Raw genomic sequence first — 26,194 nt, 5'->3', positions numbered from 1 at the left:
TCAGCAGAAAATTCTAGATTTTAGGGAGAGGAGGAATAGGGGAAGCAGTTACTAAACTTTATTTGCTGTTCTGTCAAAAGAGATTAATCTCTCTAGTTTACAGATTGCTCAAGTTAGGAAATTGATTCAAGGGACTTGAGATGACCTGTTCTCTAGGCAAACATGTCCTTCTCCTTGGCCATTCTAGGAGAAGCCCTGGAGATGCTGTTAGACAGCTCATACAGGTGGGGCTGGATCCCTTCCCTGGTGCCTTCCTGAACAGCACAGCTGAGACCTTATGACACAAAACATTAGCTTGACTTGTTGATTCCAACACTAAATGCTTCCTCCTTCTCCCCTTACCTTTTGGGCCCAAGTGCTCTGTTGCTTTTGTGATCTCCAGTCTGGGCAGGGTGGGCTGGCACACTGTTACTCCTGGTGTGACCTTCCCTGGTCTGATCATGGGAATAGGAAAAGTTGCTTTATTAACAGGTGTTACCCTTTAGGACTGGTAATCAGGATCCGGCAAGGAGGTGCCAGACTGGTTTTCTGAGCAGCAGGAGTGCAGATTTCAGGTGAAGAAGGACTTGGTCTTCGTTGCCCTGCAGCAGCAAGAGCTGAATGGCCACGACCTCATTTTGTTCATTTAAGATGTCTTTGAACATATATTTTCTCCCCCTCCTCTCTTTTTGAGAAATAGGCTTCACTCTGCCTTTGCTATTAGGGATTCTCCTCTCCTTTAAGTTCATCTCTCCCAGAGAATTCACAGGATCCAGCCACCCCCTTTTTCTCATGTTATACAAATCCCATCTAGTCCAGGTAGTCAAGATTCCCAACTAGCTTTATGGGCAGTCTGTGAGAGCAATAGGTCGTAGCTGTCACTGTGGTTAGCAGAATTAATTTCTCTCTTTTTAAATGGAAGAAAGTTGTTCTCCCAACTGGCTCCTTTAAATCTTCTCCCAGCCTAGAGCTTAGCAGCCAGGTCCCAGCCACCTTGAGGTTTGTGGGATCATGTTCTGACTTTTTTGGCACAATGACTTTTCTGCCCGTGTCCAGATGACACTGACTACCAGTTACAAAAGGAACATGGTAAATTCATCTGTTAGCTGCTCTCTCTCCTGCAAGATTTACTTCCTTCAGGGATTTTTACAGCCCAATGCTGTGTCTTTCGTGATGGGGATGTGTGGTGGAGGAAATTTATTGTTCCCTTCCTAATAGATAGCTGTAATTTCATTTCAGAACAAGCACTTTATGTGCATGAAAGAGGTTCCATTATGGCACCACACAGCATTGGGAGCATCTGTGGTAGTGGGGTATTTGGATTAAAGAGAGTAAAGGCTGCACATCTGCTGCCCTCCACCCCTATTCACAGAACAAAGTGTTAATCCTGAAGAAAAGACAGCAATTAGCTTGTAAACCCTTCCTGAACCCACTGGAAGATTAGCCATTTTCAATTAAAGCTTTTCAGCTGGAAAGATAATGGGCTAAAATTTCCAGCTTTAAAAAAATACTATTATTGACCATGTGGCTTTATTTCTGCCAATTTGCGTCCTTTATAATTAGCTACCCTGGGACAATTAGTAGTGCCTCACACCGCCCTGATCCCCACTCTCTCCCTTACAACGCAAACGGGAAACTGACTTTGTGGTTGGTCTCTTGGCCGCTGCAGCTGTCATGGATGCACTGGTGTTGTCCGGACTCACGCTGGGGATGAGCCTAAGCAGTGTTTTATAGGTGGAACACACGAGTGAAAGGAGAAACCTTTACAGGCGGCTGGGAGCGTGCTGGAACTGCTCCCAGGGAGACGGGGTGGGAGCAGGGAGGCTGCTCCCGTCCTGCAAACCTGCACTAACAAGAAATTTGCAGTCCCACAGGGAGCTCCGCATGTTCTGAAGCCAAAATACGTCATAAATCACCGGTCTCAGCACTTGGGGCTTACCCGGAGCTGTGTGTGGCTCTGCCTTGTCCCAGCTTGAGAGGTAAAACTTGACAAGCTGGAGCAGCAGCCGGGAACACCTCGCCCGGCACATGCGGCTGCACCAGCCCGCTCCGGGGGCGGCTGCGAGCTCCATCGCCCCTGAGCGAGCTCCAGCATTCCTGAGCGAGCTCCATGGCCCCCGAGCGAGCTCCATGGCCCCCGAGCGAGCTCCAGCATCTCCGAGCGAGCTCCAGCGCCCCTGAGAGAGCTCCATCACCTCTGAGTGAGCTCCAGCATCCCCGAGTAGCGCCAGCACCCCTGAGCGAGTTCCAGCGCCTCTGAGCGCCGCATTCCCCGGAGCGGCTGGGGAGAGCCGGGAGCCCTCCTGAGGCAGCGGGGCAGCCTGACCCAGCTCCCCCCCACGCTGGGGAGCTGCTGCCTGTGGTGCGGCAGTGCCATTGGGCTCATGGCTGTCTGCTTTCTGTGATCGGTCCCCCCGCGCTCCTGCTGCCACCGCGGAGTTGTGGGTGGCACTGCCACTGCCCGCCGTGGGCTGTGCTGCTGACCAGGCATGGGCTGTGCCGCTGCCCGCCGTGGGCACTGCAGGGGCTGCAGCCAACCCCGGCCCGCGGCCTCGTCCAGCGCTGTGTGCCCGCTCAGCTGGGCACCCCTTCTGCAGTGCCTTGTGGCCCCTCTACCACGAGGTAATGTCGCCTGCTTTGGTGGCTTTGGTCCCCACATATGACTGTGAAGCACAGCCATGTGCTGCTGGTAGTGGCTGTGCAAAAGCCGAGGAGGAAGGCTGACCTTTCAGGGGACTGCCTGGCCATGCAGCCTGAGGTGCCTCACATGGGGCACCTCCTCAGCCAAGGACTTCTGAATGAGGTGAGCTCACTGAGATATCTGAATGCAAAACCATCCAGAGCTCTGACTCCTGGGTGCAATGTGGGCTGCGCTTTTTCTGAGTCACCGAAATTATTGGTATTGCTTCTAGTTCTTGGCTGTCTCCCATATAGACCTTGGCCAGGTCTCACCTAGCTTTGCCTTGTCTCTTCTAGAAGAGTTGCACAGCATAGATGCTGCATAGTAGCATGCTTGAGCATACGTAAAAGCCATTAAAGATTTTCTTGGTGGAGGAATACGTCTTGGTGCTCTTGGGATTTCACTGGCCTTATCATGCTGCTGATACTAATATTGTCTTTTGCAGTCAGCGCTTTTCCTGCTATTTCTTTGTTGAAACACATATGAAAATGTGCCTTGGAAAATATTTTATATCTGAGCTAGTTAATACAGCACCTTGGAGAGAAGGTGTCTGATGCAACAGAGTACAAATGAAGGCTCATTAAGCAGGAATTCAGTGATTCTACTGAATGCCCCAGCAATTAAATTTCATCTTGTTTCATATGCAGGTCAGGAGAGTTAGGAAAGAGAATAGAGGCAGCAGAGCAGTGTGGCTCTGTACTATGCAAATTAGTGTTAACATGGCATTTCATTTATTGTTAACGCATTGTTACACTGCTACTCATTGAAAAGAAACTGTGTGACAATGGGTAAGACTGATGACCCACTTGCTTATTTTTCCATCTGTATTGGCAGCATTGCCTCTGCAGAGACCAGTGCCAAGATGAATTCTTTAAGGGGAAGATGCAGAGGTTTTTCTTCCCACAGGCAGGAGTGGAGTTGGATGCTGACTAAGACCTGTCCTACAGGTTGCAGCATTGCCTCTTTCTCTGTCTTTTTCTCTGTCTTTTTCTCATGTCTATGGCATGGCCACATCCCTGCTACTGGAAGGGTCTTCTGTTTGGGCTCAAGCACTGCATCCTTTTAGATCAAGAGGAAGAAGTCTTCAGTCCCTACTACTGCAAAGGCCTGAGCTCTTGTGGCATGTAATATAGTAAGGGTTTTGGGGATGCTGATGTGCTTTGCAGCCCCATGCACATGCTCACACCTCTGCTCCCTGCCATCCTTTGGGCTGATTGAGCTCTAAGGTTGTGTCCTATTCTTGTAGGGCTGCAGTGCCTGTTTCCCATTTTCTCTCTATATCCAAAGGTCTATAGCAGAATCCCATAGTGTGGAAGGAAGGTAGATGCAGGCCAGCTGCTAAAAGACCCATCATTCTCTTGGTGACATGAATAAAATATAAAGAAGAAACAGTATTTTTGCTGAAGGAGAGATCACCAAAAGGCCCTTTCAGTGCAGCCACTGGTGCAGATATGGAAGTGCCAAGTGCAGCTGCCACGCACTCGCTGTGGATTGGAATGGTTTAATGACCTTAAAACTGGAAATCAGTCCTATCATTGAAAAGTTTAGATGCTTACTTTGCTTTCTTGCTCTCTAGTGTTTGTTTTTTTTTGTTTGTATTGGTTTTTTATGTTGGTCTTTTTTTGTTGTTGTTTTTTTTTTTCCCTGTCAACAAATTGCTGTCATTTCAGTGCACGGATCACTAAAAGCTGGGAAGTAGGCATTTTGTTTCCTCTAGCGGTGTGGTGCTGCTCTTGCTTTCTGTGTCTGCATGGGTCCTCCAATCACACACATGCTTGAGGACTATACCAGTGGCATAAGGCTGTGGGATACCAGCCAGCTATATTGCCATGAAAGATTTGAGGGGGGTAAAAAGTAAAACCAATTAGGAGAATCTCTAAAGGGGAGGGGGGGTTGTGTATTTTGTCTAGAAAAACTGCTTGTTCTATACATAAAGCCACAGAAGTAGAGATAAATGGGAGAAATATGCTCTGTCTACCTGAAAGTGTTGAACCTGCTTTCAGATGCTGTGCATGCAACTTCCAGAGCTCCTTTTGGACCAGGTCATAAACTCCAACCTTGCCGTGGCATGGCTGCTGGTTGTTGTTGTATCTTTAACCTCCTGCTGCATTTCTTATTGCTGTGTCTTGTCAAGCTCATCTCCATTTGGCTTAAAGAAAATTATTGTAAAGCCAAGATTCACTTTTGTTGGGATGACCTTTGCTAACAAGGTCCCTGAACGAGCTCTTTTGTATCATTAGAGCTGACTGGGGAATAAAGGACCTTGTACTTTCCTGCAGCCTATTTGTCTTCCACTGTTTCTCTTATCAGCACTGGGGTCTCCCAGTGTGTCCTACTCTGATTACCCAGAAAAATGTGCAGGAACCATTTTATTGTGCTCTGATGGTGGAGGGAATGGATGGGGGTCTGGGAAGTCCCTTTGCTCTGTAAAGGAGGTACTTTGTCTCAGTGCTCTGCGTGTGTGCGTGCAGCATGGCTTCTAATTGCTTACTGGATGGGTCAATTTATCTTTCGGTGTTCATTACCCGTAATAAATTAATGTTTAGGACCGGCTGGTGGAATTTGCACTTGAAGAACAGAACAATCAAGGACTTCTTCCTCTAGCTCCATTATTAAGTTGTTTAAATACCCTTAAAGATTTTTTTCTTTTCAAGTCCCTTCTCCATTTGCCATAAAAATATATTGATGAAACAGTGCATTGCATTTTGGGGTTGTATGTAAAAATCAGGGCATCTGCTTAGACCAGAGCTGAGGCCTGAGGCTGATATGCAGTTGTCTGGGGTTTCTAAATAAGCACAACTATATAAAATTGGAGCAGATGAAATGGAGCAAATGTGCAGCCAGTGGGTAGCTGGGTAATCAGCTGTGAAGTCTCTTCCACCAAGAGAGTGATGGGTCTTCCTTTTGTCCCTCCTCCTCCTCCCTCTCTGTTGCAACCAAAAATCAATCAAAGAATGGTATAGGCTCTCCAAACTTCTTAATTTTGTGCAGAAATGCTTAGAATTCCCAGTAAAAACTGTCTTTTCCAGTAAGACAACTGGAAACACTGGGTCTGCTGTGCCAGAAACAAGCCTTGAGAGGGTGGATGAGCAGGAAGATGAGTCCCCAGTCCCAGGGGGTCCCTGATGTGCAGGCGTGTATTTAAATGGAAGAAATAGGATGAGAAGAAGGAGATGGCAACAGAAAATCTTAATTTAACATCTGAACTAAAAAAAAAGTGGAAAGCATCTGTGTCAGTCTCTTCTGAACCTTCCCTAACCCAAAGCAATTTCTGTTGCTATTAATATCATTTTATATGCGGTTGGAACGTCGGTGTTCCTCTGCGCTAAGTGCATGTGGTTGGGGGTTTTTCCTCATCATCTTCTTGTGGCTCACTGTTCATTATGTTCATTCAGCTGTCTTCAGAGAGTCTCCTGAGACTTCCTAATGTGGAGTGATGTAAGATTCTCTCTGTGTTCTCCACAGCTCAGAGCATGTTCAGTGCAAAATGGTTCATATCAGGATCTTGTGTGAGCGTTCCACAGTCCTGTGGCTTCTGACAAGGATCCTTTTGGATGTGGATAAATAAGTAATGGTTACAAATACCCATCAAACACTAGACTAAATAATGGATATTCTGAATAGCCTGTGATCTTCCTTCTGCTGTCCTCCCTGTCTTGTTTGGATAAAAGTGTATTCTGTAAATGTTGTCCCAACCAATTTAGGCCATGTAAGGTTTGCAGCATCACTCCCACTGAGGTCCTGGGAGGATTTGTAAGGCAGCTCTGGGGAAATATGTATGAGATTCATGAGCAGGAGAGGATGTGGTGGGTACAAGAAAGAGTAAACCAAGCACTAGTACATGTCTGTGCATGTAAGGGTAGATACTCCTTACTTACAACAAATGAACTTTACTCAAAGGGCAGCCTGTTCCTGAGAAAAGTAAATGCCCATTTCTGCAGAGTGGGTGCTTGTTCACTGGCATCACCACTTCAGTATGGATGAGAGCCACGAGCCTGCATGGATGGATGTTTCCAACAGGGACCACCCAGAAGCTCTCTAGCCATGGACTGTCCTCAGCCTGTGCTGCCTTTTTCCTTGAGCATTTTATACTGAAGTGGAGGTGCAAGAAAGCATTTCCTAAACCCTCTTTCCTCCTGGAATAGTAATAAGAGATCAGAATATTGAAAAAAACCCCAAAAACCTGAGATTTTTTTGTTTTCTTTATTTTCCTGTGAAAAAACCTTTTTTAATATCCCACCTCTACAAAATTAACTTATTTTAAAAACCATACATTTGTAGGTGAGGCTTGTATGTAGTTGATATTGCCAGAGAATTTTTTGAAAGTTGCTAATTCTGAGCACACAAAGTTTATGTCAAGAAGGTAGAGGACAATGCACAGACTGTTCCTGAAACATCAAAACTATACATATTGTTCCTTGAGTTTGTCACCATAGCTTAGGTTGATGCCTCACACTCTTTTATGACACCTACACACTTTGATGCCATACCGTATGGTTTTGGTCTGCCTTGTTTTGTTGGGGTTGTGGGGTGTATCCTTCCCTTCCCCATTAGAAACAAGCTGTTCAACTGGTTTTAATATAGTGCCACCTGAAACACGAAGAAAGTGTTGTGTTTGTGGATTTTGGCCAGAAACCATAGAGTAAACATCTCTGTTCTCTCCAGGCTCCTGGTGCTCTGGTGTCTTGCCAAGCAACTCAACAAATGCCACCAGCAATTCTGAGCTTGAAATGCCCAAACACCTCTTCCTTCTTCACCAATATCACAGGAATGGGGCAGCTCCAGCCAGTTCTCATCCACAAAAACAAGCAGCTTCAACTGTGTATTAGAGTTGTGTTCTCACACACTTTTTTCATGGAGCAGATAACCTGAGAAGAACTTTATGGTGGTCTAATCACACAATTATTTTAAATTTTTCTTTAAGACACTATTTTGGAGACATCCATTTCATGGAATCCAAAGCAATTGGCTATTCTCAAATTAGCAGCTTCTTGTATTTGTGGTGCAACTGGTAATGTTTTCTCCTTTAAGATGAAATTTCTCTGCAGCAAAAGCATTAATAGCTGTGTGAAAAGATTTCTAATTATAAATTTTGCCTCAATTACTAATTAAGTCTATTGTCAGACTGAATAACTTCTTTTAAACAAATTATGGACCAAAATATCTCTTTTGTAAGTAGTTTTTTTATTACTTAGTGATTTTATTGCTTTTGTAGAAGTTATCCTCTCATGAAACAGCTGAATTTGAACCACAATAGAGATGCTGCTGCATTTCAATCTGAACAAGAGCTCTGGCTTTAGGCTGAAACCCAGTTATCCTCCTCCACACATAGTTAGGGCCCCCAGGTCTGTAAAAATTTCCTGCTGGTGCATTCAGATGTGTTTAGTTCCTCTTGATTTATCCTGATTTCTTTCCTAAGGAAACAAGGCTTAACCTTGCTGCCTTTCCATGAGTTTCCTTCTAAATTTGTGACCTCTTGGCTACTTTCAGACAAATCTAGTAGCAGTCTCAACCATGACTGGGCCCTCATACAAAATGAGGGATCCTCTACAAAATGTAGATGCCTTTTGTGCCTTAGTCCATGCTCGTCTTGATCTCTCTTTGCTGTTTGTGGGTATAATCCTGCTGTTATAGATGACAGTAGTTCTCAAGGGAATAGGGTGACTATGGAGAATGCTGCCATGAGCTGGTTAGCACAGTTTGCATCTCACAGCTTGGCCGAGAAGGGGACCTGCAGAGTGCTGGAGGTAGGATCTGACCCTGTGCACATCCTTATAGCCCCATGGCCAGGGCGTTGGCATACCCTGCATGCTCTGGATCTTCAACACAAGTCAGCCAACTTTTCTATTTTAGTAGTAAAAGAAGGAGACTCTGGTTTACTGCAACCATTTCTTCCTAGGCCAGTGCCCTTTCCCTACCCACAGTGCAGGGCCAGCAGTTTTGAGGGAAGCCATGCAGCATCTTGTCCTGGAGGGCCAAACTCCCTGTGACCAGCTGGGTCCCAGCACTGCCCTCAAAGCCTCCTCTCGCCAAGATCTCAACACAGGACTTGCATGACTTCTGCCCGTGCTGGTTCCTCCGCCCTTCCTAAGGAAAGGTTAAACCGAGTTCTCAGCAAACGCTGTAGGGAGGACACAAGGCTGCAGCCTCATATTCCCTTACGAGCACCGTGTGTGTGTGTGTTTGGGAGGCACTGTAATGCTTTGACAGCAGCTTGACATTGCCTTGAAAGGTGCTGGAGGCTCTGCAAGCACTTGCCAAGAGGGGGTGGGGGAGAGGAAAGTGTGTCAGGCAACACTGCAGTCGCAGCCTCTTCTTGTGCTCAGCCCCGCTGCTGCTGCTGCTGCAACTGCAGCTGCAACTCGGGGGCTGCTGCGCGGCTCCGCTGCCGGCCAAGTTCTGGCGCGGGGGCAGCGCTGCCTCCGCCGCAGCACTGCCTGCCCGCCCCCCTCCCGTCTATGCCTTTTTTTTATTCCCCCACGCCCCGCCTGAAATGCCCATGAAAACCTCGGAGGGGCTCGGGCAGGAAGGGGCCAGCACATCTCCACGGGATGATGCCCGCTCTCCGCCGGCGGGGCGCGGGGTGCAATTCCGCCGGGAATGAAGTGCTCGCTCGACATTTGCTGCATCTGCCGGAGCGTCAGGGTTCAGTGGCTGCCTCCCCTTCTACCAGCTGTTCCGGTTAATCACTGCGCTTCCAACTTTTGCTTGGCAATGCCTGATGGACAGTGGAGCCGAGAGAACTAGCGCCGGATTTTTAGGACCTCATTAAAAAACCCATACGCTTAATTTTCCTATTTCTACACAGGACTGGCGAGCCGCACGTTAAACAGCCGTGTAAAGGTATTTCTTCCTAAAGGATTTCCACATTTCTGAGTCCTCGCAAACTGGAGAGCCCCGGACATTGGTGCTCGATCTCGCTGCCGGGCGGTGCGGGAGCCGCGTGTGCGCTGCAGCCGCGCTCGGCGGCGGGAGGCAGCCCGGGAAGCGGCTCCAGCGCAGGCAGGGAGAGAAAACCGAGCGGCTCTTACAATTAGTTGAATGATTTGATAGATAACAGCAGACATGCTTTGTGGACTGAAAAAGGATTTGCAGTCAGACTTTGGTGAGTGAGCCTTGTCTGTATTTTTTTTTTCGCCCTTGTCCAGTAGTTTACTTTTGTTTAATCTGATTTTCTTTAAGCATCTTTATTATCGTGAACAGTTTCATGTACTACTTTCAAAGCGGTTTTACAAGTCCAAACCGTTGCATGCAAACTTAAGTACTTTGATTTGCGAAATATTTCTCGGCTTCTCTGTAAAGAATTTCTCCCTGTGACCACTGGAGAGTACCCTTCAGACTGCCTTCTCCCTCTCCACCTGGAAGATTGGCAGTCACAGGGGCTGTTTGTATGGCACATCAGATATTGTGGGGCCTTTACAGCTGTTTTGGCTTTTTAAAAAACAAAATCTAAATGTAGCTCCATATTTTCCAGGCTCAGTGTGTGAATGGTCTGGGCGTTCAGCAGTAGTGATTAGGGGGCTGGGAAGGAAGAGGGGAGAAGGGCTCTGCTGAATGTGGTGGGATCACTGCCATTGCCCCCCCTCCTGTATAATCCACTATTACCTTGTCTAATAAATATTTCAGCTCCTGCTGGAAATCTGCCATTTCAATGAGCTGCTAACCCCTGCTTTAGATACAAGTTCACTGTCACTGTGGAGTATAAAAAAAATCTATTTCATTTCTACAAAAGAGTAGATAGATGAGTGTAGAAGGGCACCTTTACAAAGGGCAGGCATCAAATTCCAGCCTGAGTCTTTCCAGGATGGACAGGCTCTTATATTTCTAGCTGAGTGCAATATTCAGGTACTTTGTTGCATGCTGTAGCTCTGCTTGTTGCAGCTGAATGTGCTGCATGGAGCTTGTCTTCCACTCTGATGCAAGCATTTCCCTTCTGAAAGCAAAGACATTGGAGTTGGAAGTACAGAGGTAATTTATGGTTTCTGAATCATTTTGCACTGCCTGAAGTGATGTAGCGAGACTGACTTCGTCCTCTCCTTGGCATCAAGAAGCCCTAAAGCATAAACCTAATTTAAGAAAATTGTTTTCCCTCCCTAAATCTGAGGGTAAGATAAACCAGGTGGAAAGCATCTTAGCCTGGGTGTGTTGCCTAATCCTACAGATAGTGACTGGAGGCAATGTCCACCTACTGTACCAGCACAGCAAGAAGCATTTTGGGGGCTTAATTTGAAGCTGCCAGAGACACATTAATGAGTCCTGATAGGCTGAGGGAGTCTGGGCGTGTGACTTGGCAGGAATGTACTTGTTCCATGGAAAGATCAAAAGACAACTTGGCAGAATCTCACACTGCTCTTGGGGTTGAGCCAGGACCTGGGCCCTGGTTTGGAGGTGGCTGACACTGAGTGTGCTCGAGGGGCCTCCTTGGTGCCACCAGCCACAGAGGGGGTCATTTGTGAAGCCTTTCCAATATGACACCAGAGACATCTGGTGCTTCAAGATGGCTGTGTTGTTGCAAATGGTGATGTCTGGATCCTGGGTGATCAAATGAGAAATTTTCCTGATGTCAGCCCCAAACATTTCTCAGGAATCTTGGGCCAATGTTGTGTCATGTACAAGTGAATGGTGCAGTCACTGGGTGGGTAAGGAAGCCTTTTTACCCTGGTGTCAGACCCTCACAGCTTATGCTTGTGGTGCTCCTGAGGACCCAGATCATGGCTTTCATGGGAAAGCTTTCTGGAAATCTAAAATGGAAGCACTGAAGGGAATTGCAATCTTACCACTCATTTTAGCATTTTAAGTGGAATACACAAAACCAAATGGATTGTTTCAAAGAAGCACCCAAACATTTCAGAAGTGCTTTTAGGGCCCACCACCATTAGGGTATTGGTGATTTCTTTTCTTTCTGTCAGTTGCTTTCAGACATTTTTTTATGGGACATTTTAATCATAGAGAGATTTTGTGTGTCCTTCAGAATGGAAGGGTCAGAAAACTCAAAGTAGCAGTGATGTTTTATGGGAGGTGGTGTTTATTTTCTATTTAGAGTGAGTGGTTCTGCTGCTAGTAGGGTGATTGTATTTCCACAAGAGCCTTTGTAATCCTGCTGTTGGAGGACTTCCCTGAAATCCTTTATGGACTTTCTGAAGTCCAGGAACATCCTCTGTGTTTTGCTCTAGCAAACTTCACATTCAGTTAGTCCTTACTGCAGGATCACTGCAGAAATGGGCAGAGCAACAGAACTCACTGAATCTCCTTTGTGCTGCTCCAAGTCACCCACTGAAGATCCCATTCCAAACCAGCCCATGTAAAATGTTAATTGAGGACAGCACAGACACTTCAGAGGACCATTTGTCTTTCAGATGTATTCATTTGGGTGACTTAATTATTTTTGATTTTTTTAAAAATACAATTCGTATAGAAGGCAAAGGAAGAATAAAGATCGTAGATGAGTGAGGATGTTCAGTGCTTTTCTGTTTGGGTTTGTTGTTTGGTTTTAGGTGTGGAGTTTTTTGTTGCCATTAGAAGCTATGCTTTTAGCATGAGATGGACTCTCTGCAGACCAAGGAGAGCAGAATTTCCTGTCCTTTTTTGAGACTGGCAAACTACACCCTTTATTGCAGGATGGGAATGGCCAGAAAAAGAGACCTGTTAATAGATCTCTGCCCCTTCCTGTTCTCAGTTTTCAAGAGATCAGCTCCCCTGTGTACTCTCTCTGCTTGCCAAATAAGCAGGGGAAAGAATAGAAAAAAACATGCCTGAAAGGGATAGAAAACTAATGTGAGGAGCAAGAATAAGACAGGAGGAAATCTTCATAGATAAATCTCCTAGGAAGAAAGATTTTATCTTTGTTATTGAAGAATTCATCACAATAGTGCTATTTAATATAAGTCCTGCTCATCAGGCTGCTTACGTCACTTGTCAGCTTTTCCTCAGTTGCAGCCAAGTGAAAGATTAAGAGAAAAACTAACTGGGGTGTGTGTACCAAGACAAACATCTCTGGGCCTGAATCATTGATCTTAATTTCCTTGAGCCAAAAGTGGGCAGTGAGAGTTTGTGCTATTCCTCTGCCTTGAGATAGTATCGGCCATACCTGTGATACCACCCATCCACATTGCATTTGAATATATCCAATCTGGGAACAGTGCATCAGCTCAAATTAATTCAGTACTCTGAAATATTAAGGAAAAGCTTTGCTTACTTGTAATTTCAGTGCCTTTGTATTCCATCCTAACACAGATGACAGATTACTCCTTTCCCTCTGTGCATCATGTCCAAATATCTGAAGAGAGTAATAATACTTTTTTTCCTCCTCCCTCTCCTTTTTAGCATAGACAACTCATCTCTCCCCCCAGCCTCAGAAGTTGTGGTCTTGCAGATGTCTGACCAGCCTGCACCAATTCAGCCTGAATGAACTCCAGCTGGGTCACATTGTTGTTGAGCTGTGGTTCCCAAGCCTGGGGACTGCATTCAAGCCAAGGCCTTTATCAGTGCTGAGTAAAATAAAAGGATGATTTCACAGATTTTGTAGACTATACCCACCTTGCTTATAGCAGGGTGTTAGCTGTTCTTGCATATGACATGGCACTGTGGATTTACATTTAGTTTGCAGCCCACAGTATCTGAAGAGTCCTTGCTGTCACTTTGATAGTTTTTCCCCATCCTTCATTCATTAGATTTTTCCTGCCTGGGTATGGTAACTTGCATGCCCCTCTACCAAATTGTACATCTGTCCTTTCATGTATGAGTCATTCTGGGTTCAAAATTTACTTCCCAGCCTGCTTCCAGTCCCTCATGCCTTGTGGCTGTCAGTAAACTTAATAATATCTCTGCAACCATCCAGGTCATTAAGAGAAAACTTGGAACCATACCAGGCTGCTGGAGGGTCCTCACAGAACTTCATTTAATACATCTTTCCCTCCTGATTGTGAACAACTGATGAATTTTCTCAGTGTGTGGTTTTCCAATCAGTTTTGCATACACTTCATAATCATCTGTATCCTGCTTCCCAAACATACTTACAAAAATAGCATGTGAAACAGTGTCAGAAGCGTTTCTAAAATTGCAATATAGCAACTTGCCTTTTCTGTCTATCCAGAAATGTTACTCTCATGTGGAAAGCAATTGAGTGGGCATGACTTATTTGTGGTAGATCCAGGTTTGCAGTTAGTCCTCCTCATTTGGTGTTAACAGCTCACACACAGTCAGCTCCAGGAACTGAAAGAGAGAGCGATGGATTTGTCATTCTCTCGCCCCCACTCTGGTAGCATGTTGTTTTGGTTTGGTTTTTTTAAACTGAACATTGCATTTTATTCTTCAGCCTTGTGATCTCTTACCCCCTCCTCCCTAGGTTCCTATGGATACCTCCTGATGGCTTTAGGACTTTGGTCATCAGGTCTCTAAAGTTTTGTTGACTAAAATTTTAAGTATAAATGAGCTGATCTGTGCTGTCAAAATGAATTCTTGCTCTTTTCTAGAGATTACCCATTCTACTGAAATTGCTCTTTTATAGAAGAAAACAGATGAAAGTAATATCCTACAGCTTTTCATGGCCTATAGAAACAATTTTTTAAATTCAGTTTTTCTCCTCTAGTATAAAGAGGGATGAGTATGAGAGGGATGTTTTTCAGTGCAAAGGCCAGGGAGATTTGATACAAATATTGGTCCACAGTGTCAGTTGAACAGCTCTTATAGAGGTTTTCTCTCCAGTGTTAAATGTTGGAGCCCAGTTTCCAGCCCAGGCATTAACTTCCTTGCCACCCTCCTTAAGAAAATTTCGTTGCCACTGGAAGAGGTTCACTCTGGCTTAGAGAGACCCACAGAAGGGGACTGAGTTTCATGTGGTGTGTCAAGTCTTGCTTTTGGCTTTATATCTAGGATCATTGCTCTTTATGATGTTTGTTCTGTTTTATTAATCCATGGAAGCCAAGGGTAACTGCACTGCCAAAGTGCTTGCATAAGTTAGAGCATGTAGGATTTGATTTCTTTTGAAAATGGACTGTTAAAATTGATTGTGTGCGGATGTCAATGTTTACTGCTTGTGATATTATCCACCTAACTCAAGAATGGAAATCATGGAATTTTACCCAGAAGGTTAGAAAAAGGTATTGGGCAACTTGGAGGGAAGAGCACCTCTGCTTTTATGTGTAGGCATGTGTAGGTGTTGCAAATAAAAGCAACAATTAAATCTAACAAGTAATAATAATTAGAAAGATATGCTAATGCAGAGTTGGAGAGGAAAAAGTAGAGCAAAAAAAATATTTAGCAATGTTCATCAATTGACAATGAAATGCTACCAGGCATAAGAACATTTAAGGCTCTTTTCAGCTGTCGGTTCAGCTACTGCATAAATTTTAGCATGTGAGTAATCCCATCAGGGTAGGCATGGTCTTAAGCCTTGATAGGATGGGGCCCCCAGGTCATTGTACGCCTGCCTATTCAAGGTGGCAGAATTTGGTTTCAAGACAAACGTGCTTGTGTGGGTGTTTGGAAATTCTGGGTCTGTGACAGTCTGACTGCTAGTCTGCTTCTGATTTTTTATTTCTTATATTATTATTATTCTGTTTATAACAACAACCACAAAAAATTACTAACTGAGCTTGATGTTCTTAGCCACCAAGTTTATTAATCTGTGGATTTATAAATCAGTCTAGTAACTTGAAATGTGCAAAATCACACAGGATGAAGAATTTCTCTCCCTCCATTCCTAACAATTGCCACCCCCGATCCGATTTTTTTATTTCAATGGAAGTATTTTTTTTTTTCCTTTGACCGTGTGTTTTTGTTCAAGGATCTGATAATTACATGCTTGGAGATGATGGCTTTTCAAAAGCATCTTTCCCAGCAATTTTCAACTGGAGATGTGGATAAAAATATCTCCCCATTTTTTATCAGAAATGTTTTCAGTAATGTGCAATTATGAGCTCTGCCTTCATTCAATTCATCCTGGAAGAATTTGCTTCACAGGGAAATTTGTTTCCTAGCTGCTGTAGATGCCAGCATAGTTGGCAGCTGCAGGTTTTGTGGGGAGGAGGGAAAAGAAAGGCCCAGAAATTAAAATTGCTGTGAAGTAAATTGATCTCAACACCTGGAAATGATGAAAAGATGGAATCTCATACTTTTTTGTTAAATCACTGTTAAACTGCTTTGCATGTCAGTCCCAAAATGGCCCTGTAAATTATTTAGTGTAGCTGAGGGATGATCCAGGAAGAGATGATCCACTTCATCGCTCCTCACAACTGATCTGTTTCTTACTGTGCAGGTTCATGTTAGCAAGGTGAAGGCATTGTGGTTTTCCTCCCAGCAGTACTCCAACTTCCAGCCTTAATATATAATCAACACTTTTGTGGTTTATCATAATGAAGCTTTGAGGTAAGACCTGGCTCAGGTCAGCATTGGTGAGAAGGTCTGGGGAGCAGTTTCAAAAGCATAAACATGCTTTTGTCCTGGGAGGCAAGAACTTGTGCTGGAAAGAGGATGATCTGGCTCCCTGCTGCCAGGTGTGTGGATGGAAACAGGACTTGTTGCATCCTTCTGCATCATTGCATCTTCCTCTTTCCCAAAGTAGGGATGTAGGTCCCTGATCTGGTGTGTGCTTCTGTTTTGGAGGTCATGTTTTAGGTTGCTTGCAGAGATTGAGTAAACTAACTCATTTGGAACTTCTTCCCTTCCAAGTTCTGTCCCTCCTCAGAGCCATCTCAGTACGTGGGGAGCCCAGAGGTGCAGCACTCTCAGCCCCTGCCCTATGGGAGCTCTCACCTGAGGCTGAGGGTGGGATGGCACAGCTCCAGACATCTGCTTTTCCAGCCAAATAGCCAACTTCAGTCATGGATCTGCTCCTCAGTCTTTGAGCAACCACATACATGACCATACAAATGATGAGGGTCTGAGTCAGACCTCCAGCATTCCCCACTGTTGTACCACCAGCCCACATGGTGGAGATGTTGCAGCAATAAATTTGCTTCTCCATCAGATTTCAGTGGAGGTTTCCTCCTTTTCCCTTGTGGGCATGATGGCTGATCCATACAGGGTCCTTACTGCAGTGAATCCTTCACCCTGAAATGTAAGGGAAATGGCCTGCTCCTGCCCAGTGATTTATAGAGGATAATTTCTTTATGGAATGTGGTGCCATTTGGGTAGGATTAAACTCTTGGCATCAGATGAAGGTATGTGTTTTGCTAAGGGTTTTTTTCTTTCAATAATGTAATGCATTTCCCATACTACCCACTGTGTAAAGAGATCCTGTTCCTTCCTGCCATGAGACGCTGTGCTCTGCTGCTCCTGCCCCTAGAATGCCTCCGATCTGCAGCCCAGCAGCCCCCAGGAGCAGGGGGGATTTTGGGGCACCATCTCTGCAGGTTCAGCCTCAGCTGATGCCTCTGCAGCAGTGAAGCCATGCAGGGGAATCAGGGGGATGTGAGTCTGAGGTAGGAATGGACTACATGGGGTCCTGGGTTAGAGCCACAGAGCTATGCCTGGAATCAGTGGGAAGATGCTCAAGGATGTGCAGATCTGGATCAGACAGCCCAGGTGACTTGTAAATCTTGTACCTGTGGAGTTACAATCAGAGTGAAGTTAGAAGAGCTCAGAGACAGAGGGTGCTCATTACTTCATTCACTCATTGCTTCCTATTTCCCTCCAAGCCCAGGTGTCACTCTGTGGTCCATTATCCCCTTGCTGCTGTAGCCAGGCCATGGGAGGTGACTGCTGCTGTCAAGGTGGTGGCAAAACCACCCAGCTCCAGGCTGGCTGCAGAGACAGTTGAGAGACAGGTGCTGTGATTTGTGAGGCTGGACAAAAGGCTTGAGACAACAGAGAAAGTTTTGTTATTAATAATAATAATAATAATTTCAAAAAAGAATCAAAGAAACTCCTCTTCCCCCTTATATTTCAATTTATCCCAAATCTTTTCACTCAAGCGAGCTTGGCAGAGGGGCCCCATCACTGAGAGGGGGGATAAGCATTCACCTTACAGGAACTGGAAAACAAAATGTTTGGAAACTCTGGTGGAGGCGGGCGAGCAGAGCTCCACTGGCTTTCCCTCCTTTGTATAGGACCCTTTATAATTCAGCAGCTGACTCCAGCAGCGTCATGAGCTATAATAGGCAATTAGCTCCTAGCAGATTTATGTGACACTGTGTTTTATAAGCAAACAGTCATGTGTGTTTAGTCATTAAATGGACCTGCTGTATCTGACATTCTCTGAGACAATCTCTTCCCCCTCACCTCCCTGAGCACACACTCAGCTCTCCTGCAGCAGTGTGGACACACAGACATCCATACTTGTGTGAAACTGGTGGAAATGTATCATCAGCTGCTGCTTTTGGTTATGGCATGCAGTGGCAAGAGGTAAACTTTTGGCAGTATTTGCTTTTGGAGAATCCAGAATCCATCTGGAGGTTAGGGAGGTGGGAATGGGAGATATCTGGTGCAGGGATGTTCCCCCACAATCCTGAGGACCCCTGGTGAGGTGAGGGGCTGGATGGGCACTTGCACAGCACCCTGCCAAGGACTGGCATCCAAGTGGTTGCAGTGCTCCCCAGACTTCTCCAGACTTGGAAAGTAGTCAGGTTTAGTATTCATAGTTAATTTTAGATATACCTGCACATGCAGTTCTTCCACACATCCATTATACACTCTGCAGAACCTGCTGGTTTTAATTTTTATTAGCACAAGTGCCTTGTTGAATCAAAATTAAGTGGGTATTTGGAAGCATAATGTGAAGCATTACATTTAATGGTCTGTGCTCCTGCCTGGAGAAAGGCTGTCACATGCATCTTCTCTCTTCCCAAGACTCTGCAGTCTTTAGCTACACCTGAATTTTCCTGAGCTCATTGCTACTTCCTATTATCTGTAAGCTTTAAAACTCCCAGCAGCAACCATTCAGGTGTGTGTTGTATCTTTTCAGATGTATGGCCTCATTCTGCTGCACACCTGCCTGGCCTTGGGTTGTGGTGTGTGGGGAGAGGGCAGGTTTGGGGTGCAGCTGGAGCTGTGCTGCTGGGGCTGGTCAGCCCAGCCCTGGGAGAGCTCCTGTGCCTCTCCCCTTCTTATCCAGGTTCCCCTCCCTTGTTCAAAGGGGAGCAGGTGTCTGCCTGGGGCAAGGCAAAACTGACTTTTCCTCAGTCCTAGGCATGACTCTGCCTGTCCCTCTGGCATTTGTGATGGTTGGGAGAGCTGGGACTCTCACCAAATTGCAATTGCTGTTTTAACCAGTGTCCCCATTTCCCAGCCTGAGGCTCTTTGTGGCCATACCTTGTTCCTGGCTAATTCTTTGATTGCCATGGTTTTGGGTTTCAAAATAGGTCAAGGGAAAACTGACCCACAGAACTATGGGGCATGAATTCTTCACAGAGCAGGATTTCCATGTGAAAATCTCAAAGTTGTCTTGGCTTACAGGCACTCACAAGAAACATCTTTGTGAGCTTTTCAGAGGGTCACAGAGCACAGCTTGCAGCATTTTGTTCTGAATTTCACCAGGAGTTTCTGTGTCTTTCGTGAATTCTTGTGCTGGCTGAAGTTGAGACTGGGTTCTCCACCTGTTTTATTTCACCTGTGTGATATAAAGCAACTGCAAACCAGCACAGCAGTTTGCATTAAGGCAGCCATGGGGAACAGCTGGAATACATTAATAACTCTGCTGGAGCAGGGTCTCATCCATCTTTCATACTGAACAGATGTTTACTTTCATTGAAGTGGTGCTGTGCTGATCTTTGACATCAGCCTGTTTGGAGGCTGGGAGGTTGGCAGAGTCTGAAGCCAAGTCAAGGCTTAATGGGAAGCAAGAAGGGGGCAAACACAAGAGCTGAGCTTGTTGAAAGCAAGATTTAATGGGCAATTCAGGCAAATTTTTAACAGCTGGTTTGATGAGATCAGGCTGCACCAGTTCCAACATCAAATCACTTGGAGCTTTGGAACTTTCATATTTCATCTTGCTGTCCTGCTAAATCTGATATTCCCTGACTCTTCGATTTCTCTCCTTCTCCCTCCTTCCTTTCATTTTAAGTGAGGTTCTTGCTTACTCTTTCTTTAGTCATTTAGCTATAAGCTTATTCCTTCTCTCACACAGCTCTTGTGAATCCTTCTGACACAGTCTAGGATAAATCAGCCTGGGCTCATACATGGGCCATTGCATAAGAGATGGTTTGTGTGTCAGAGTCTAAAATCTACATATGTTTAGATCAGTCCTGAAGTGGGAACATCTGTATGTATTAATATATTATGGCTTTTACCACATGAATGAATAATCCAACTCCCACGATTTGGTATTTACTTTTTTTGAAACATTGCTACTTAGCTGAACACTGAGGGAGAATCACATTTATGGGAATTAAGTCTTAGTAAGGTTTAGCAGAGCTTCGTGGATAAGCTGGAAACAAGTCTAAATGGGGTGCCAGAAATCTTTCTTTTAAAATAGTTAATGCTGTCTAGAATTTCTTCCTGAATTTTTGACTCCCACTGGCTTTTAAGCACTTTGCATCAAAATGCAGTGCAAATCTGGGATAAATCACCTGATTTGCCACCTACTGCATTAAATGTCTTCCTCTGTGATGTCACCTTCCTGCAGCATCTATGCAGTGCTAAAATAGGTTCCCAAACCTTGGGGACTGCCCTGTGAGCTGGGGGCTCCAGCTGGGGCATCACCCTATTGCTGGCAGACCTGGCTGTGAGATGCCTTAGTGCACTGGCCCATGGGATGATGCAAAAAGCTGTTGGAGATAAGTTTTACCTGAATCTATTTGCTCACTTCACACCTTGATCCCTAGCTCATGCTTTTATTAAATGTTACTGCCCTGAAATGTACCTCTTCTGTTGCCTGATTTGCCAGTGCTCTTTTTCTTTTCTTTTGTTTTGTTTTGTTCTGCTGTTTTTGTTTTCCTGTGGTTTGCAAGGGTTTTCTTATTGCTGTTGGCACTGAGATTGACACATACCACACATGGACCTGTATCAATCTCAGCCACCTCTTGAACTGCTGCTGTAAATCTCCCAGATTTGATCCTTCATTTAATTTTCTGTGCCTTTCCTCTGAGTCAGAGCAGACTTGTAATTGGGAGCAGAGACAGGGTGCTAACCTGGATATGTGGTAGGGTGACCTTCCTTGAAAAAGCCCTCCTGGGCTCCCCTTGCACCCCTTGTTATATCTTGCTGGTACGAATGTTGCTTATGTCAAACTGATGAGATCAGCAGGGAAGCAAGATGTGATTTGCTTTTCCGGAAGCAAAAAGAAGGGGCTTTTCCCAACTCATCTAAGGAGCTGTGTTTTTAAAAGGTTTCCTTAAGCTTGCTTTACCTCTTTTCAGTTGGTCTCCACATAGATTGCTCTAAGTTTAGAGGTGCTAAAATTTTGCATGTGCTCTTTGGGGCACATAATTTACTTTTGTAACAAGGACTCTCTTTAAAGTCCTATAGAAGTTAAACAAAAAAAAAGGCATCAAAACTGTAGCTAAGTCCCTCTTTGTAAAGGATTACGAGGTTGAATGTTGGCACAATGTCTTTTTGCCACCTCATCTTCCCTGTCTGGTGAAGAATCCAATGGTTTTTCCTTTGCTTTGCTGCTGCTTGTCACAAGAGATTTGCTCTTGACAATTTGCCTGCTGAACTGGGAAAAGTTATCTGTCTGTAGCAAAGCCCAGAATTAAAAACTGTTGTCTCAAGCCCATAATTTACAAACTCCAGGATATCCAGTGATAGTTTTCATTACTCCTGCTTCTATTTCAGAACTCATGTTCTGTTTTTTTACTTCCTATCCAGGTATATATTGGGAAGTGGGTATTCCAGTTTTCCTCTGTTTGAAATTAAATGTCTTTTCACTACAAAAAAATGTAGCTCAGGGAACCCTGACAGTCATTGCTTTTTGTCTCTGCTGCAGTAATATTGATGTATCCTTCTGCTTCATTTGAGGTGGGATCTTCAGCTTTGAGCTGGTCAAAACTGCAGAAAATATTTATTATGGGCAAAAATTACCCTTTCACTGAACTGTGATATTTCTTTTCAGCCAATTTAATCCCGAATGGCACCTTCACCTGTTTTGTTTTGGGTTTTTTTTGTAAGACTGGGTTGTGACTGAGCCATTCAACATCTAGTCTCACTCCCTGCATAATACAGGTCAAAGAGCTTAGCTCCTGTGAACCATCCCCTGAATTGCCTAAGGGCTGCCAAATGCTTCTGAGAAAGATGTCCATCCATCATGCCAAGACATTCTGTAACACAGTGTCCAGGTGGTAAATTCTTTGCATTCAGTGGAAAGAGAGGACATGCACATGTTCCAACATCTAGGATGCATCTATAGCTTCCCTTCTCAAATTCTGGCTCTCTAGCTCTGCCCTGAAGGGTTCTGTGCTCTCCTGCCAGGCTCACACACCAGACCAGATTGCCTTCTCCCTTCTCTTCAGTACAGCCCTACCTTGTACTTCTTAAACTCCTCTGCTCCCTGGAAAGTTAGCAGCCTCTTGATTTAACAGTTCTTTTGTAAGATCTCGGAGGATGAAAGACAACAAGTACCGTTTTTAAAGCAATCATAATAGGGATCAAAGGAGAGTTTGTAAAAAGCAAAATAGGTGCAAGAATTTGCTATCACTATCTGCAGCAAATTGATCTCCACTTCAGAAGATGGAAGTCCTGACTTCTCCCTGTTCTGTCACCCCCAAGCTGTTGCTTTGTGCTTCATGTTCCCACCCAGGCTGTGCATGAGTATGCCCAGCTCTTGGCACTGCCAATGGCCCTTGAGTCCTGTCTCTCCCTGGACCTCTGGGAGTCCAACACCAGCATTAGGTAAGACAGTAAAAACCCCAACAAGACACCAAGATGAAATATATTTTAATATGGATATTGATAATGAATTTGGCTTCAACTATTGATATATCAAAAAAATAAAAGCTGTTGCCTGCTAGGGTGTAGCTTTTGACAAGCTGCCTTAGTGGGAAGGCAGCTTGGAGCCAAACCCTCTGCAGTGAAAACATTCATGATGATTTTCATTAAAGAAAACCTTGTTTTCCTTTTTTTGACTGACTCCAGGGTTTTTAAAGAAGTAAGTAATAGTGGCCTGTAGACTTTGGTGGCACCAGTGATTTGAGTGCTAAAGTCTAATAAACTGACAGTACTTAATTTCATTTGATTGAAAATCCACAATAGAGCTGTCTTTTATTATTTGATTTTACTCCACAGTCACTTAGCATGGCATTTGGAGCTTGAAAGAAGGTAAGTCCTCAGGGTTTGGATTCAGCAGGCTGCATTTCTTATCCACCTCCATATTTAAGAAAGAGTTTGGAAGCTTACATGGAGTTAATAGGGAGAATTGATTCCCTTGCCAGCTAGGATTTACTGCTGCCTGCTGCTTAGATTAATAAATCCAGTTGTATCTAGTGAAGCATTCTTCCTTGGAAATGATGCTAGACTTTATTGGTAATTTCTCACTATATTACAATTGCTAACTTCGATAATTTCCATGAAAGATCAGTCTGAAAATGTATCTTATTCCTCTTGAACTTTTACTCTTGAAAGTTAGTTTCTTCAGATAACACAATCAATATATCAGCAATATTTCATCTTTCTAGCTTAGTGTTGGACTGTCCCCAGTACACTCTATGCTGCTTAATAAGAGAAATTGCCAGATTGACTGGAAAATGTAACTTTAATAACATCATTTCAGACACTAGAACCATTGAGAAATAATAATCTCATGGAGTTGGTTTTTGCACTATTCTTGTCTCTTGTGCACAGAATTACTGTGGATGCTCTGTGTGAGTCTGTGTGTGCAAATGACCTGCAAGGGGGTGAGGCACTGCAGGGCTGCCTCTGCCACTGGGTCATCCACAAATATAAACTGATGAAGCTGTCTGAAAATGCCAGGGAGGATGAGAAGGATTGCAGGAAGGGAAGTCTCTCTCCATTTTTCTCTTTGTATTTTTTAACACTAGAAATGCAAATCTTGCTGGGGACTGCTTAAGGAAAGTGAACTTGAGAGAGCTCAGTGAGTGAAGAGGGATCTTCTTGGTGTTGATGTTGTTAGAAGATTGTTAGGAAGAGATGGATAAAAGTGAAGATTCTTGGGTTTTTTTTGGAAAAGCTATTTGTGCGGAAGATCCAGCCTGTGAAATCCCTCAAGCAGCTCTTAATAAGCCTAACTTAATGCACAAAATCATATCCTCACTGGAATCAGGAAAGAGTCATCCCTGACACTTTTAAATGAAAGAAACAAAATCACAGGCTACTTCAGAAGAACAACATAAACTCCTCTGTGATCAGAAGAGCAAATGAATGCTTCATTTCCAGCTGTTCTGCATCCACTATCCCCTGGTCTCTTCCCTACCATGCAGAGGAAAATGAGTGGTGAAGTTGGGCTAGACCTGGTTTGCACAACAGCTCTTTGCTTTTCTGAGAGCAATAACTTAAGTCTTCTCTACTCAAAACACTTTTTTATTGAAAGTTACAAGATTATAAACCTCCTTCAGGCTGCACTCTCTCTTCCCCCTCCAGGCTGATGGATATTGGCCACTGGCTTCCAGAGGTGCAGAGGACAGAAGATGAACAGCATGGGAATTTAACTTTCATACAAAACCAGGAAAGAGAAGAAAAAGGAGCTGGTTTTAATAACTTTTTTGCTTTTGCAAGTACTTTTTCTCCCATCTCTCAGTACAGCTTGAGTGCCAATTAAGAACTGCTTCCAGGTCCTCTATCACAGAGTCCCTTGGATGTGCCGATTAGATAAAGTGACTCTGTGTTGGCTTCCAAAGCAATAATGAGAACAAACAATGCATTGTAGCAAGGTATAGAAATGACATGAGTGTAATGATTCTTAAATTGTGGGTTTTTTTTTTCCTTTTTTTTGGTTTTTTTTTTCCCCTTGGAATGTAATGTATTTAATGAAAACAATGAAGAGCACCAGATGTTGGCACTGCAAGCTGAGTCCAGCATTCATTCTTATCAGATGGGACTTGGATCAGTCCTTGAGAGGTGTTTAATATCCTGTGAAAGTTGATGTGAGTTAAACCTTACCAAAGCCTGTCTTTTCTGCAAAGTCAACTTAAATGGGTTTTGTGCACACAAAACTTGTTTACTAAAAGCAGAAACTCTTCCCACATCTTCATGCAAAGCAGGAATCTTCCATCAGTGTTATCTGCTACAGTCTTGCAGGGGGTAAGAAATATGCTTTTATATCCCCTGGAAGCCAACCTGCTTGGTAACAGAGACATTTTCTGGCTCATATCTTGGTCCCATAAAGGCCACTGCTGTGCAAATAATTATCTACAGCATTTCAGTTGAAAATGATTGCTTGAAACAAATTGTTCCTTTAAAAGTAATCTTGGTTTCTTAATAAAAATAAAAAAAAAACCCAGAAGAACAAAGCACAGAGTTTCTGTTGAACAGTAGGCTATTGTATTTTCCTAGAACTGATTTCTGTGAATACAGCAGCAGGTGTTATGAAATTGTACATGCCTGAGAAGGGTTGGTAGGTGAATGAATACAGAAGAAAGGAAGGAGAAATGTGGAGGGTGTGGGGAGACAAATTTCATGCTGTGTCTATTGAGGAGAAAGAATTAAAAAGTACAACTTCCTTTTGGAATACCTTTGGAGTTTGGACAAGTTCTTCCTGGCTCAGAAGCCAGGAGCAGCAACTACACAAGTGGATGGAGGAGCTGCCACAACAGCCTCTGGTGGCACAAGAAGCTGCAGTTGGTGGAGCACGTTCCCAGGCCAGGGTAGGGAACACAGTGCCATTGCAGTAGGGCTGGCACAGGGACTGGCAGCAGGTTCAGAACAATTTTTTCCCCCAGAATTATCTGGGAAAATGGGATAAAACTCCGTTGTTGTTTTTGGGCCAAGAGCCTTATTTCCAGCAAGGGTGGTTCTTGTACAGCATGGCTGTTTTCCTGGGCTCTTCATTCAGAAATTTGTGATGAGAGAAGTTTCCCCAACTTCTCATTTGTCTCTGGGTGTCTCCTGAGTATGAGCTGGGAGGGGATTTGTTGCCAGTAAAGGGATAAATAAGAGGCTTTTCTTTACAAAAGACAACATCTGCAATTTTTACCAGATTTGTTGATACATGTATTTATGAAATTAGGGAGGAGCTGCTCCCTAAATAACTTGGTCTGTTCCAGTCTGAGCTCACTGGTTAAGGGGAATTTGTTTTTAATCTTTCTGGCTCAAAGGAAGGGAAAAGCATTTCAAAACACTGCTTGACTTTGGGTTAGTGCTGTGGGAGAGTTGCATGGAAGGTGCCCTGGGCTGAGGGAAGGGCTAGAGCTGTGGTGGGCACTGGGTTTTTCACTGGCATTCTTCAAGCCCACCCCATCTTCTCATGAATAAAAAGTGAGGAAATGCTTGGCCCTTTCAGGGTTGGGTTGGGATTTTTGTTTGTGGTGTGGTTTTTTTTTTTGGTTTTTTTTTTTTTTTTGGTGTTTTTATTTTTTTTTAATGCTGCAAGCTAAAATCAGTGTGATGAAAATGAAATTGTGGTGCAGAATCCTAAAGCAAAAGTGACTTTCTGTTTTCTTGTTTTAAGTACAGGAGTGTGGACTATCTTGTCTAAGGATTTAATGTATT

The 26,194-nt window shown here is 44.2% G+C and overlaps 1 protein-coding gene across 6 annotated transcripts in view; it reads left to right on the top strand.

The window, feature by feature from the left end:
- The window catches only part of GRIP2 (glutamate receptor interacting protein 2), a 248,207-nt gene that overhangs the window by 157,386 nt on the left and 64,627 nt on the right, over positions 1-26,194 (top strand). Inside the window, exon 1 of one of the 6 annotated variants that reach the window (XM_077184387.1) lies at positions 9,002-9,764. The exons of the other annotated variants lie outside the window; for them this stretch is intronic. Within the exon in view, the coding sequence (XP_077040502.1) occupies positions 9,725-9,764 (40 nt within the window). The 5' untranslated portion in view covers positions 9,002-9,724. Of the gene's footprint in view, positions 1-9,001; positions 9,765-26,194 lie in introns of those variants that run through there. 6 annotated transcript variants of the gene reach the window in all.

The sequence above is a fragment of the Agelaius phoeniceus genome, chromosome 11, assembly GCF_051311805.1.
Source record: "Agelaius phoeniceus isolate bAgePho1 chromosome 11, bAgePho1.hap1, whole genome shotgun sequence".
NCBI classification, from domain to species: Eukaryota; Metazoa; Chordata; class Aves; order Passeriformes; family Icteridae; genus Agelaius; species Agelaius phoeniceus.
This window is presented reverse-complemented; position numbering and strand designations above follow the sequence as displayed.